The 16,462-nt window shown below is 30.7% G+C and overlaps 1 protein-coding gene across 2 annotated transcripts; it reads right to left on the reverse strand.

Moving 5' to 3' along the window:
* Positions 1 to 463: 463 nt before the first annotated feature.
* Positions 464 to 12,488, reverse strand: LOC114129672 (serine-rich adhesin for platelets). Of its 2 annotated transcripts, none has more exons than XM_027994470.2 (10): positions 11,854 to 12,488; positions 10,605 to 10,798; positions 7,215 to 7,318; positions 6,898 to 7,089; positions 6,694 to 6,836; positions 6,476 to 6,620; positions 5,046 to 6,405; positions 4,792 to 4,983; positions 3,874 to 4,453; positions 464 to 3,787 (listed from the first exon to the last, which is right to left on the reverse strand). In XM_027994470.2, exons 2-10 carry the CDS (start codon positions 10,765 to 10,767, stop codon positions 2,935 to 2,937), a joined length of 3,732 nt encoding a protein of 1,243 aa, XP_027850271.2. In that variant the 5' UTR covers positions 10,768 to 10,798; positions 11,854 to 12,488; the 3' UTR covers positions 464 to 2,934. The 2 variants fall into 2 exon arrangements, with proteins under 2 accessions (XP_027850271.2, XP_027850270.2); XM_027994469.2 differs by having other exon boundaries at positions 5,046 to 6,408; positions 11,854 to 12,486.
* Between the last annotated feature and the right edge of the window lie 3,974 nt (positions 12,489 to 16,462).

Consider the following 16,462-nt stretch of genomic DNA (forward strand, 5'->3'; position numbering starts at 1 on the left):
GTTAAAATTAGACTAATACTTAATACTTAATAGCTTGCTTTCTAATTAATGGTTAATTATCAATTTTTTTTATTGATCACCACTTAAAAACACTCAATATTCTATTATTGTAAAGTAATCATCGGCGATAGACAATCTATCGTGAAATAATGTTAATAATAAATTATAATAGTAAGATAGCTGGTTATAAAGACATGTAATAATATTTTTCCGTCAATTATTATTCGACTAAGGTTTTTCTAATTATTTCAATATAATATATAGGTACATACCTAGATACTCGTTTTGAGCGAACAGTACTAAATACATTTTATAGCATTAATTCAATTTTAAGAAAAAAATTAGGTTAAATAAGTTGATTATTAATAATTTATTAAATTAATATAACTAAATAACTAGGAACACAATCAGAATGAAAAAAAATACAGTATAGTACGTTTTATCTTTTGGTTTATTGTATATTAAAAACACGATTCAATATTACAATAGATTTAAAGTTAAAATGCAGTCCAAAGGTATAAATTCGTTCACATATAGATATTAATAATAATAATAATTATAATAATAATAATAATAAATATATTATTAAATTAATAATCCTAAGTCATAATCACAGTAGATAAACAATTAATAAAGAAACGTTTTGAGAATATAAGTTAATGTTCGAAAAAAAAATTCAAACATTTATACCATGTACTCTTAACATGTAATAATTCAAGTAAAATGTTTAAACTATACATTCAGCTAAATAATTAATTGTTGTTTTTTATCACCTCGAAGGTCTAATACATCCTGTATCTACTATAGCTATATTCTTACATTTATATATTTATAATTAATATAATATCATAATAATTATTAGTCACAGTATATATTTATATCTTACACCTAGTAACAACTATAAATTAATGGCAGTATAAGTCTGAATCAAAGAGCCCGGTATTCAATTCACAATAACATCACTCAAACTATGTTATAGGCACAAAATATGTAAAACGATCAAATTTGTTTTGCATATTTTTTTGTACGTTACTATTAAGATAATGACTGTCACTATAAGAATAAAATGAATATTTATATAGCTGGAAGACAGATATAAAATTAAAATGATTATTAAAATGTTTAACATGTAGATTATGGATATTATTAATATGATTTAGGCCGTTTTATTGACAATAAAAATATAACGATAATAACAATAAATTAATAACACCGTTGTTCTCAGTCATTTGTCAAAGAATTAAATTATAAATAATTAAATTCATTTTTAGTGTTTAGTAAGTGCAATTAAACTTTGACAATATTAATTAAGTACCTAATTAAATTTATTTGTATGTGTATACAATGTTGATTGTTATAAGAAATTAATTTCATAGAAAGTGGTGCTGGCGTAGTAAATTTTAAAAATATGGTGTTTGTAATGTTTACTTTATATTTTATTTTAAATTAAATCATAATAAGTGTATAACATATAAGATACCTAATAAATATTAGATACGTACAAAGAAATGTCGAACATTTGTTGTGTATAATAATATACTCAACTTTTTTTGACAATTAGATGAAAAAATAGAAACGTTATTGAATTAAATTAAAAGCATTTTATAATTGTTATGAATTATTTGGAAATATTTTGATTTAATATAAATAAATTTACGTTTAGTACAAATGTTTTATTCGTATTATTTTGTTTTCTGTCATACTTTGATTTATGATATGATCTTATATATTATTAGGTACTATATAATAATTTACATATTGAAACAATATCAGCATTATTATTTTTATATTTGTGTGCAATGACTTGATAATGTACTTTAAAATTGAGACAAATTTAAAACAGGCACTTGTTTTAATTTCAAATTTTTCTAATTAATTAATGGTAAAAAAGTGTTTATAATAGGTACATAGTAAATTTGTTTAATGTTTGTTTATACCTACACTTATAAGTTATTTTATAAACTATGCGTCATATTAAATTGTATTAGTAAAAATACAAAAAATATAACATCATTGTCTATTTGTTAGGTTTTACATCCAGAATTAACTACAGAGGCGGAACATTGATTATTTTAAGAGTGAGCCATAATGGACAATAAACTCAAAAACTCAAGATTAATTAAAACAAATAGAAATTTTACAGCAAATGACAACGACACATAATCAATTGGTGGAGTGAATATGATATCTTCATATCCTCCGAAAATGGTCAAGTATAGACTACCAATATAACTATAGTTATGGTTAAGCAATAGTAACTTAGAAAAATGACTTTAAATTTATCTGTAATATAGGTTCGAATAAACATTTTATTTGTACATTGTATATTCAACTTTTAACATGGAAACTAGACATAATATCTATTTAAATAAAGCTAAGCAGCTTATGTAACGTAGTTATATAGGTATATTATAGTTGGATATCAAAAACGAATTATTATAATATATTATATGTAAATAATGAGCTAAAAACACCACAACATCAAATGAAAAATGTATCTTCGTATAATTCGAAAACAATATATATGAAATATTATTTATATTATATATGTGAATAGATCATTTATTCATTACATCTTATATAAATGTAATGTATACCCATCACTACATCAGTTACACATAAAAGTGCGCCGAGGCAAAATATTTTTTCACCCCTAAAGGTTAAAATAATAGAAATTATACTCTTTGTCACTAAAATAGTGTTGTAAGTCTCGAAAAAATGTTTATGCCCTGAAGAAATTGAGACAGTTATCTCTTCAATAGCTACACCACTAACAATATCTACAATAATATTGAAAAATTATTATTTGACTCACATGTCCTAAAGTCGAATAGGTTTGATACTTTGATGTTTGAATACCCACCTATACGGTTTTGAAATTATTTTAAAAATCATAGTCTTGAAATATTTTCTTTTCCAACAGATCATTATTTTTTAAATAGTCCACACCTGTACCTTTTCAGCGACAACGCACCAATTTGATTGGTCATAATACGAAGAAATAATGTGTAAATTATCGGCATGTTTCTCGATCAGCTGGTCGAGTTCACCTTCCCTAAACACATGGTAGTACCTGTGGAATGTTATAGATCCGCCACCGTGTTCAGATAGAGATTCTTGTGAGGTGGATAAGCTACACGTGTCGTCACTCTTGGACATTTCTGGAATCTCAACAGCTGCGTGCTGGCGGACTAGGACGGCGGCCCGCCTAGGATCTGTTTCTTCTGACGATGATCGGCCATCGCATCGTGCCTGTCTCCGATCGGCGAACCTTGTATCCTTACTACAGTCACTCCACGATGTCAGAGAAGTCGTACTCTGTGTAGTGGTATGCGTATCTGCAGTGTCATTAGATTCAAGTGAGTTACCAGGTCGAAGAAGCGATACCTGGCTGCTGGAAACCGTGTCGCGCCTTGAGTCACACTCCAGCTCCAGGGATGCGTGTCGGTCTTCGGCTGACTCTACTGACTTACGATAGAGCCGAGACCGGAATCCCTCCCGGCTCCGCAGGACCTTATCCACAGAGTCTTGCGTTTCAACAGAAATGCTGGGCCGGCGAGGTGCCTCGGATCCAGCCAGTATTTCGATCCGGTGGTAGTCCAGTGATTCGTCTTCTAGCTGTCCGTCGGAAGATGACGGGTCCGACAATATTTCATCAGGTCGCATTAGCTGATGGAAATATTGCATCAGCTCAACTTTTTCAGGTTTGTCTGCTACATCGTCGAGTGCCTTATTTGGGTCTTCTGCTGATTCCATGCCTATTGCTGCCCGCAATTCTTTGTTTAATCTTTTATTTTCAACATAAAAAATCGTTAGCGTCTCAATCAATAACTTTGATATTATATAAAATAGTAGAAAATCATAAAAACTTACCTTTCAGCAAAGTCAACGAGATGCTTTTGACATTCCTCGTCCCATGTTTCTGGCAAATCTGAAAGCTCATCCTTGGAACACTTACTGGCCCTTTTATGTTTTGGTATTGAACCAAGACTTGGACTGTTGCGAACTGCCGTCCCTTTGTTAGGATGTTCTTGCAGGCTCCATCGGTTAGTAGGATTAGGTTGATCTTCTTTGAGGTCACGGTCTTCATTTGAACTAGGTCCTTCTGTTAGGCTATGATCAGCTTTTGGACTGAGATCTTCTTTTGGACCGGGATCTTCTTTCGGGCTGGGATCTTCTTTCGGGTTGGGATCTTCTTTCGGAACGGAGTCTACTTTTAAATTGGGATATTTTTTCGGGCTAGGATCTTTTTTCGAGCTAGGATCTTCTTTTGGGCTAGGCTCTTCTTTCGAGCTATCATCTTCTTTAGGGCTAAGATCTTCTTTATTGTTCGAATCTTTTTTAATTACGGCAGATTCTGAAGAACATTCTTCTAAATTAATATATTCCGTTGGGAATTCATCCTCAGGTCTTGCAAGTGTTTTTACATTGAAAGGTTCATCAAATTCGATATCTACAAAAATGTCTTAGGTTATGTACTGAAGTATAATATTTATAATATTTTTTTTTATTAATTTAATATATTAAATTTCTCACATTAGAATACATCACGGAGAAAAATCATATGATAGAAACTGTATTAAAAAAGATTTGATAGGAAAAGACGCCAAGAAAAGTTATGGCTTAGACACGACGGTAATTGCTAAGTAAAATATTTTAAAATCAGAATAATAGAAGAAGAAAAAACGTAGAAAAAGAAGTATATGAGGGCTATATTTATTTACAGGTTTGTTGTTGATAGTTTCAAAAATGAGTATAAAATAAAAATTGTTTTTAATGTACATTAATTACCTGTAATTTTGTGTTCATCTTCCACCACTACACTTATAACACTGCTAACAGAATCCGAGGACGAGGATTCAGCATCACTATCCATATCGTCTATTTCTGGATGAAATGTTTCTTCTACTGTTTTAATGAAGTGTCTTCCCCGTAAACCAGAAAAAGTTCGATCTGCTTTTGGAAGACGATTACGTCCAGTTACTAAAAATAACAATTTTTTTTATAACTTATGTATGACAAAGATGTATTTGATAAGAATATACCTGGTTTAGTATTTAAAAGAAGATCTTGAATTTGTTTAAGCTTTTCTGCACTAATTCTTTCTTTAGGCCGTGCATTTTGATCTCCACCTTCACAAACATGATCTCTACGTTCTAATTCTTGATCTTTTTCTTGTTCTCTTTTAAGCTTCATTTCTATAGCTGTTTTCACGGGTGATAATTTGATGGGTTTCAAATTATCATCGATTTGTTGTTCTGTCGATAAATTTAACTGATACGGTTCATTTCCATTCTGAGAGTTGAATCTAGCAGGTAATTTAAAATGAGATGGATGAATAGGCGCTGTTTTTGGCGTGTTTGGATGTGAAGATGACCTGTATTGACTCTGAGATTTAGCAGTGGGCGTACATGGAGCTGTTCGTGCTTGTTGTTCGACTAATGGTGGCGAACATGTTTTGTCAGATCCACCAGTCGCATTTACAAATATAACAGATGCTAAACTACTCAGACTATCCTCAGAATCAACACTAGCATCACTCTGTAGACTGTCTTTTGACGAATCTTCTGAAGAACCATCTTCACGGGAACTTCTGCGTCCGTCACAACATGTTGTAGTTACCAATGCGGGAACTGGCATTTCTATTTTTTTTTCATCACTAACCTTTTCTTCACAACCTTCCTTATATCCTAACATTCTACTAAGTCCACTTTTAATGTTGTCAGATACCTGACTGGATGGATTTTTAAATGTTTTTGTGAATCCTGTTTTGAGCAATTGTATTGTATCTTTAATGGATTCCAATGTACGCGTGCTATACATAAGCTCTTCATTTAACGATGCTTGCCTCTGAATGTTCTTTTGTACGATTTCTTTTTCTTTGAGTCTTTCTACTGACATAAGTTCTTCATTCATGGATCTTTGTTTAATTTCATTACTTTTATACCTATATCTTTTTGAACCACTACAAACATCAAATTGAGGTAACTTATTAACCAAATCTTTCATGTCAGTAGCTTTATCTCTATCTTCTTCTGCATCCTCATCACATAATGATTGTTTTTGTTTTACTAATTTAGGCTTTGAATGTGTTAGAGGCATTGATTTCTCCAATTCCGGTATACTTGACCTCGATCGTACCATCCGTTTTTCCGTAGTGTTTTTGATGTCGCTCAAACTTTTAGATTTATGCGTAGGTGTTCGATTGAAAATCGGCATTGAGTCTGGTGAATCTTCCATTCGTCTAAGTTCTATAGGAACATTAAGTACGTCTTCGTTGCAAGTCTCACATCCTTCGGGATCCGAACGCAGCACTGATGGTAATTCAGTACCATAAAGTGATGTCCAAGAACTAACAAACCAAGGTTTTGATGATACTTTACCTCGCTTAGTTGAACCGGCAAGCTTCTGTAACAAAGCGAGTCCATGTTAAACGCATACATGATATTTTAAAATCACCTTAATAACAATTAACCTGTATCGCTTTCCGAACAAAACTATAACAAGTTTCGGTTCCTGGACTTGATAAACTAGAACTACTCGGAGAACTCGTTATTCCTTTTCTCCAATTTGATTGTTCCTTACGCTTATTTTTTCTCTCGCAACACATTTTAGTACTCCTATGTATTAATAATATTTAAATCTATTATGTTCCAATTTAAATATATACAATATTAATAATTAAATACTAACGTTGTTGAATCAGAATTAGATTTTTTTCTCGTGCTTATGTATTCTTCATCAGATGTGGTTGTGGTTGTAGAAAATTCTGTCGATTCACTTCCGAAATTTCTACAGGGCTTATGCCAGGGCATTAGAACATCTTGAGATTCAAACTAAGAAAACCAATTATTATTTTTTGCAATAATCTAAATTTACAAGATTAATTTTTAATACATTTTTATGGCGTCGTTCCATTGCCCATACTGTAATTATTATACGACCACCAATTCTAAGTACCCTGGCTAGTTCTCGTAAAGCACACACACGTCTTTCTGTTGATGAAAAATGATGAATGACAGCTATTGATAATACCGCATCTAAACTACAGTCTTTGAATGGCAAGGTTAGATTGTCACACACCAAAACCTAAATTTCAATTATTTAACAATTTAGTATTTAATATTCATTATTTCTAAATAAAATGATATACTACTATGACACAACACATTTTTTTTTTATGTAGATAAGAAGTGTAAAAGTAAAATATTTACTTCGCTGTCTCGACTTCTAGCTATTTCAGTTAACCTCAAGCAACGATCAACGCCTACTTTGAACACATGCGGGTTGGTTGATAAATATTTTCCTGTACCACAACCTAAAATTTAAAACAATTTATTTTATAACTTAATTATTAGTTTGATATTAATAAATTGATTGAATTGTCTTTTAAATAAAATTAATAATTAATTTTAAAGTAATACTAATAAAGTAATTTATAATTTTAGATTATAAATTGATTCACGGTGCTATTCATTATATGAATTTTTAGAATAGGTCTGCAAAAAATATACTAATATTAAAATATTGAAGAAACCTAGATAGTTGCGCCTTATTGAGACCAGGGGAAAAGGCGTCCAGTTTAAAAAATACTGTCCAGGAACTTTTTTTTGTCATACATATATAAACAGTGCTGTAGTCGTAAAAAAACAGAGAGTATACTATATACTATATAAGTTATAACCAATCGCCATTAGGTGTTTTGGTATACAATGTACATATAAAAAACACTGTATTGTAAACAAATTAAAACAAAAACAAAACTTTTTTTAATTAAATACTTTTTACTAATTATTGTATTTATTGTAATTATTATATAATTATATAATAGAAGATATACGGTGTTTATTCGTAATGATCAGAAGATATACGGCGTATACCATACCGAATATACCCTCCACTATAGCACTGCATATAAATTGTATGAAAATATGATATCAACCACTTTATACATAAAGTAGAAAAAATACTATAGGAAAACAAGTTGATTTTATTTGTTGGGGATTCATGGCATGGTAAAATTTTAAATTTGACATAATTATACAAAAACTGTTTCAATACAAATAAAATAAAAAAAGTAAATCCGCTACTTAAGATGTAGTTAATCATAACATAAATACATAATGAATTCAAAATTGTATAAAATTTCAAAATATCGTAGATATATAATCATTTTAGGAGTATAACAATCAATGATTTTTTTGACACTTCATTGAACACCCAGCTGATGTATAAAATCAAAAAAAGAATTATGATAAGGCAATGTTTTAGCTCCTATAATATTAAAAAAAATATGTCAACCATCAGCAGGAATCTAATGACCGAAATATAAGACATTTTAAGAACTCTAATTACTCTGCCATCGGCACACAAGAAAATAAATTCGAAAAAGTAGAGTCTAAACTTAAGGCCTGGTCAATAAGATAGAAGATAACTACAGAAATAACTAGCAATCAACTCAACAAAAACTGGAGCATGAACATTTCTCTTAAAAAAACAGTTAAGTCGAGTGAAAATTAATGGACGATGGGATTGAACTTAAACACAATCAAAATCCAAAATATTAAAATGTTAATTTAAATAAACTTCTTACGTGTAAGGAACATTGAACAAAAAACAAAGTTCAAATTAAATATAATGAACAATTTGCTAAGGAAATTTTCAGAATTAGAATAAACTGTAAAATATACTGAAAGAACAACTGCGCTATCCTGTCTATCTTTATGCTTTTCTATGGTGGAATATGCGAGTGTATTATTATTATTATTCGCTCAGTTTTTGTTACCGAACTTGACATAATATTAAATGAAATTTCAAATTTGTGAAGAAATTACAGATGCTCAGAAAACATCGCAATCGAAAAATCATAAATACTACTCAGTAGTTCTAGCTAACTTTAAACGATTAGTGAAGGCAGATTGGGAAAGTATAAAAATGAAAATAGACGATCTTTATGGTTGTTCATAGATTTATCTGCTTTTGGCTAAAGTTTGTTGTACGTAATAGTTTCTTTAAACCTATAAAGCTAAATAAATTACCAAGTCATTTCAGACAAGTGAAATAGATAGCGATAAATAATTTATAAAACCATTATATAAATCAAGAAAACTACTATCTGGATATGAGAATTAATAGTAGATCGAATAATCTTTGACAGAATAATAACTGGTGAAGGATGCTGAAAAGTCAACATGAACAAACTGGTGATGAAAAAACGATATCCTCATTTAGCAAAGAGCATTATGGTTCACCTGTTTGTGTGTCAGGAGTGTACGCATACTGTGTGTCCAAAATGAATCTTATACTGACAAGTCGAAAGGCCATTGACATAACTCAATACTGGGCAATGTATTATATACAACTCGTCAACTCCACAAGATTACAATTTGTGATTTTATATTAAGCAATATTACATTACTCTACTTAACCACACGTGCTACTATTTATTTTAGTGTTAATTATTATTTATTTGTTGTTTTAAATAGTTGCCTGATATAAAACAAGGAAATTTATAAAATTAATCTTAATTAAAAATATAAAAAGTATAAGGACATATTATAATAATTTATCTATTAAATACTCGTACATATTGGTGCAAGCAAGTTATTATTATTGAACAATAACATTTTGCGTATGTCATCGTATAAATATATAGGTACAAAGGTATTGAAAGTTCACCATCCGTTCAAATCCAAAACTAAGGCCCTGGGTCGTCAGTATCATAGAAAATAGTTATATCTGTACAATGTGCAGGTTTATGACGTAGTTTTTTTTATATAATATACTTCGTAAGCATAACTCAAATTAACTAACTCTAGATAACATTGAATCATATTTTCTCATTTATTAAATGCATGCAGTATTCATGTTTTTAACTTTAAGTTAAAAAACACGTGATTTTAAAATCTAATATTTTTGACACCATAAGTTAAGCAAAATCACGTCTCACAACTCACGTGATCCTATAATATGTAGGTATATGAATACATTATAACTTTTAAATGTTAGGATTTGCATAGTATTCTAGTTAATTTAATCTCGGAAGTTAATTAAATTTATCGTTAAAACAAGCTCGGCTTATATAATATTAATCCTATTACTATATAGTATATATACAATATACTATAATATAGTGTTTGTAGGTCGTACGGAGCACAAGTATTTTTATAGTCGCTCGAGTGCTCGACAACATCGTGTATATATTTTTAATCAGAATCAAATTTGAATTTGAAAGAGCATAAAATTAAAGAAATATTCTGATAATTTTTAATTCTATACGAATGCCTAGGCAAATATGCATGCGTGATGTAAGTAGGTACGTATGTTTCTATGAGCGTTTGTAGTGATACACTGTAAATAATTTTATGTTAATATCACTACCTATACATCGTGAAATAACTTGCTTAAAATAATATAATTACACGTGTACACATGAAATTGATGACAAAAAAAAAACCATTGTCACGTATACACAATCTGGAATTTCGTTGCAGTTAACAATGTTTGTATTATTGGTCATAAATGTTTGGCGGCACAATTTATGTGATAATTTATTTTGGCGGTTGCAGGCGTATTATTATAGTATAACATCATAATATACTCACCGATGTCACACACGAGTGATCCGGGCTCCAAGTCGTGCAGGAACTGCGTCACCTTCGGCCACGGTTTGGTCCTTTGCGAGGGCTGGTACATCTCCTGGTAAGTGTCGTGCACGTAGGCCTTCTCCAACTCCAAGCTCCGGGCTAGGCGGTCGGCCCTGTCCATGGCCCCGGCCCGGCTCGCCACCGAACCACGTCTGCAACCGCGCGCGGCGTGAGGATACCGTAGTTATTACCATATACTCGGTACGTGGCGCTGTACAGAGGCAAACGGCCGAGCGTCGGCGTCGGCGAACAACGACCACGACCATCTAACATTTGAAGCGCTCGCGGGCATGGAGGTATACATGATACGCACGCACGGTAAAAACGGCCCGGCGTTTGAGCCGATCATTATTCATCCCGGTGACCGGGTCACGGCGGCGTCGGTACCGTGACGTCACGGGAAGCGCGTGACTTGACGTCACCGCCGCCGCCGGTCCCCTCTTCGCACGTATTGATCCCTCCCTCTAGACCCGGCGTACCCGCGCACAACGGATTCCACGGAAATCCCTTCGCACGCGATCCCGCCGCCACCCTCACCGGTGTGTGCGTTCTAAAATACAACCCACGAAACGCTTACGTAATAATAACTTGTTACACCGTAATAAAATGTATATAATTTTTTAATTTACAAAACGTCACGTTAAGTATGGTCGTTAGATTATTGTTATATTGTTATTATCGCCCGTTATACGCGGATACGGACGCTTACACATTTTTGGCGTACCCCAGCACCGAAACAGACCGTCGCACGCGATACTGCAGCACGACCCCACGGCCCACGGATTTTCACGACCAAACCGACACCAATATAGTGATAATATTGTTTACTTCACGGGAAAAGAATTGCACGGGCGCCGCCGGAAATCCGTGTCGATTCGATCGTATTTTTATCACCGTTTATACGATAATATCGTCTGGCGTAGCAGAAATTTGCAGTCCATACACCGCGATATCGACCAAGTCCCAGAGATAATTACGATATTCTATTTCGCGGAAACATTGTCTCCCACAGTTCGTCGCAGTATAAATGGAAACTGTGTCATAGGTATTAATTATCGGAAAAAAAAAGAAAATCGCATTCGAATTGCACTATAAATAATATTTAAACCCTTAGGATAATATTATGTTGTTTGCATATACTACAAATTGCATTTCCGCAGCCACATAATAATATAATATATAGTTTATATAATAATATGTTACTCACTTAAAGTTATAATGACGCTTTTAGTTTCACTGTCGTCGTCATCACATTGCGATCGTGTATTTGTGGGTGTTTGAGGACTGTACGAAGTTATCGCATGGACATATATATGGTATATGTTTATTGATGTATATATACCCCGGCCGATTTATATCTATATACTTCTTTGTGTTTAAAAAAAAAACTCACACGCGCGCCTTTAGTAAATTGACTATAATGTAGTAAATTTATCAGTTCCAGTGGTTATTATTAATATTATAGTATCACATGTAAAACAATAGTCGAAATATTCCTGTTTCCTGTATGGCGATCAAACGGTTTTTGAATTGTTTATAATATTTTTTATTTAATTTAATTTTTTTTTAAAATTATTTGAACTTAGTTTTGACAACCGAGGGAAAAAAGTGTAAAAAAAAAAAACAAAAAAATAAACAAACGAGAGAGAGAGCTCCGAGGCGAACGTCGGACGCCTCGTCTCGGAGGAATTACGGAAACAAACGGGCACCGCGGCTGCGAACGTATAATATGCAGGGGAATGATAGAGAGCACATGCGCCGTATCCGTGGGGTACAGCCAGGCGCAATGATGATGTCGATCGCGCGCGCGGCGTGTTTCGACTTTTATAGAGGTACACGAGCGCGTAAATAACTGACCGCACGCGACTCCTGCTGCAATAATAATAAATTAATAAGTCATAACAAGACATCAAAATATGTGAAAATAACGATAACATTTTATGATGCCTTCAAAATGTGTGTAACTAATTATCCTAATTTTCTTGTATTTTGTAAGCAACATAATATTATGTTAAAAACTATGAATATTGTATTCTCGACTTAAAAAATACAAATAAAAAAAAAAAATGCCAATTCATTCTCCTATCAATTTCGTATAAAATTTTATATTATTAAAACTGTGTATAATAATAAAAATAAAACAATTGATCGTTGATTTTTATAATTATTATGATAATATGTTATAATCAAAAACCTAATGATATTAAACTTCATCTTTAAAATTACTGTTATTTAAATAAGGATTAAATATTACTAAAATATATTATAAATTTAAAATAATAATACATACTAGTTAAATTGTTGTACAAAAAGTTGTACAAATCAAGTCGTGTGAGATGAAAGATCATTGTATCGAAATCGCCTTAGAGGGAAAATTGCAATACATTTAAATCGTATATCTTGTTTTATTATGATAATATTTTATTATGTTATTTAGGTGTAACGATAATACTATATTATAATGATTTCTTCAATTGACGTTGCACAGATTGAAAAGGCGAAATGGCCGCGAGTCGTGTTTTCTGTATGCGCCTACATAGGTGATAGATATAATGATATTATATAAAATTCAAATGTAATAATTGTATATAGTTATGAATAAATAGGACGTACGATATTCTTAATATTATGTATATATATATTATATACTTATCGTGATGAAATCTCAAAAATCGTGAAACGAAATATTGCCACAAACTCGTGGTGTATATACGCATCCAATATACGTAGGTACTTACTCGGCATATTGGTAGGTACTTATATTTATTTTTCACGAATGTTTTATTTGTTTACCTAATGGTCAATTATTATTGATATGACCTCGTCATCGTATTGTAACTGATTGTGTGCAATATGAATTTGTTGTGATACATAATATTAATTTTTTTTTAAATTCTTAGTAAAATAAATTAGGTATGATACGTAAATTTATTACCGAGTAATTTGTCACTGTCATTTACTGCGATATTATAATAATTATTAGGTTGTGAAAAGTATTTATTTTTTATCTAAAGTAACCTATATATTGTATAGATATCAGATTCTAATATTTACTATTTACTCTTGTCGTGTTTGGTGACGACTATGATTTGATAATAATTTATAAAGTTTTCACTAAATAGCAAAATATACCACTAAATATACCTAATTATCTGTGAAACTGAAATCATAGTGACAAAGAGACGATAGTAATAAATTTTTTTAATGATTCTAATCATCTAATCGTATTATATTGCACTCTGCGTTTTGTAACAATAACTATTAATAATTTTAATATTATGTATTATCGTGTATGTTACACTATTAATGATTGTGACAAATGATGACATTTTAAATTTGCAAGTACCCACGAATTAATTTAAAATATTTATGATAACATATAGATACAATACCGTCGAATTAATAAATCAGACGAGGGTACCGTTATATTATGGTTATTGATTATTATAAAGAAAATAATGGACGAAATCACGGCTTGCGGAATATAGGGTAAGGAGTTCAGGACTTCAGGAGTGACGACGATTTGTTTCGACCTGAGACGACGCGATGCAGTTAAACACATATGTACTTGCGCAGTATTCCATCTGAAACACGCGCAGGCTCTAATCGCCGCTGCAGCATAGAAAATGAAGTGACCTAAATTTATTATCACCGGCCAATATTTTATAATTTATACAACAGATAAGATACATTTTTAACGAAAATTATTTATTTTACATTATGCAAATCCCAAGGCATTCCTATGGTTCCTACTCGTTTATTGGTGACAGTTGAGATATAATGTTATAGTAATCTATCATGAACGTATAAGGTATACTTATAATAAAATGATAAAATATTAAGCTTAATTTTTTTTTAAATCTAATTTAGATTGTTGTAATTTTAACAGTCAGTTGATTACCACCCGTCAACGGAAACTTTTACTGAGCCATTAGGTGGAAAGGGACGACAACAACAAGTGTGTGTTGTTCTCAACAAACTGCGATGTATTTTTACTTTGCATTTTAAAGTTAAGTAAATGTAAATAGGTACCTACCTGCCTATTATAATAATATATGATTTAATGAAAGATTTCTAAAAATAAAAGTTTTAATAACAATAGGTATACATTTTTATTTTTATTATTCCAAAGCGGAATATTTTTCAGAGTACTTTAATATAAAAAATCTGAATTTTAAACGAGTAGGTAGCTTATTAGTTATGGGTATTTAAAGTTTTGATGAACAGAGTGGGGTATCTCACAAATTGTTGTTCCAAAGTGAAGTAGGTATTCATCTAAACTTAGTTACTTTTAACTAATGGACTACTAGTCCAAAATTTGATTTTGAATTTGATGTTTCAATACACTCCAATAATATTTTGCTTCAAAATATGAAATTAAAAATGTACTTTCATTTAAAAAAGTAAAACTTAAAAAAAAAAATATTTTCATGGACATAAATAGTTTTTGAAAAAAATTTTTTTTTTGATAAATGAGAGTAACTTGATATTATGTAATTTATACTAAAATATATTGTAATAATATGATTATTTCTAATACTTCTCAGGCCCAGATAAAATACAAGATATGATCTGCAATAACAGAACTGCAAAAGACGAAATGAACATTTAAAATAACCCTTATATAGCATGGCATGGATATAGTTTTAAGTCCTTTAACCATAATAAAACTATATAGTTATTATAATATAGTTAATTTTTTTAAATCATATACGAGTAGAGTACCTATTTTAAACAGTGAAACTTTCATACAATGATACTATTTTTGAGAACTAAATTTATTTAATTCTATTTAACGATTTTTTTTATAATTTATCTTGTTGTCCGTCGAGACTTTATGTTTTGTAAGTTTTACTGTAATTTTATTAATAAGCTTTCAATTATTATTTCCTAAAGTTTTGCTGTAACTCGATTTTTACATCATATTTAATACATTTTATGACGTACGTTTCTATAATAACTTACTAGTAGATTATTGATTTTTGACTTGGACCGGGTGTTTAATAGTGTGTGGGATGACGTTATAATTATAAAGCCACAACGGGATGTTTATAAATTATTATGTACACTGAGCGGTTAAGCACGTATATCTCAACAATCGAACTGTTATAAAAAATGTGACATAATTTAATTGTATAATATTAATATGTAATAACCACGCTAAAAAATATCAAATTTAACATGACATGTTTTACCTATGTATGAATTACCTTTTTAGCTTTTAGATAAATTGTTTTTTTTAGATAAAAATAAATATTCAACAGTACCCACAAAATATAATAAATATTTATTTACGTGGAAATAAAATGACCTCTACAACACACATTGCATACTGATATCCCACATGCAACTTTATGTATTCTTAACGCCTATATGAATGTACATTGCAGTTTGCCCACTCCATATTCAAGGAGTTTTAAATTTAACTTAACCTTAAAAACTTCGGAAGTTTCCACGTCTTTACTAATTTCGAAGACGTGTATGTATATTGTTATCACATTAAAATTATTCCATAGTATTCACTATTTTATGTGGTAGAACTATAATACTTTTGATAATTTAAAGTATAAATATATTTATATTTTATATTATGCTTATCGTAGAACATATAATTATAATTTTAATTAATAATAATGGGAATAACTATTGTTTTTTATTCGGTTAGAATAATGAAATATCGTGAGCATTACTTCTCCCAAATAAAATATAGTAATATCTAATTTTTTTTTTTTAAATATTGAAGAAAATAATTATACATAGAATGGACTACTTTAAAACTTTAAGTATGTATGTGTAATATCAAATATGTACTTATA

This window comes from Aphis gossypii, chromosome 1 (assembly GCF_020184175.1).
Source record: "Aphis gossypii isolate Hap1 chromosome 1, ASM2018417v2, whole genome shotgun sequence".
Taxonomy (NCBI): Eukaryota; Metazoa; Arthropoda; class Insecta; order Hemiptera; family Aphididae; genus Aphis; species Aphis gossypii.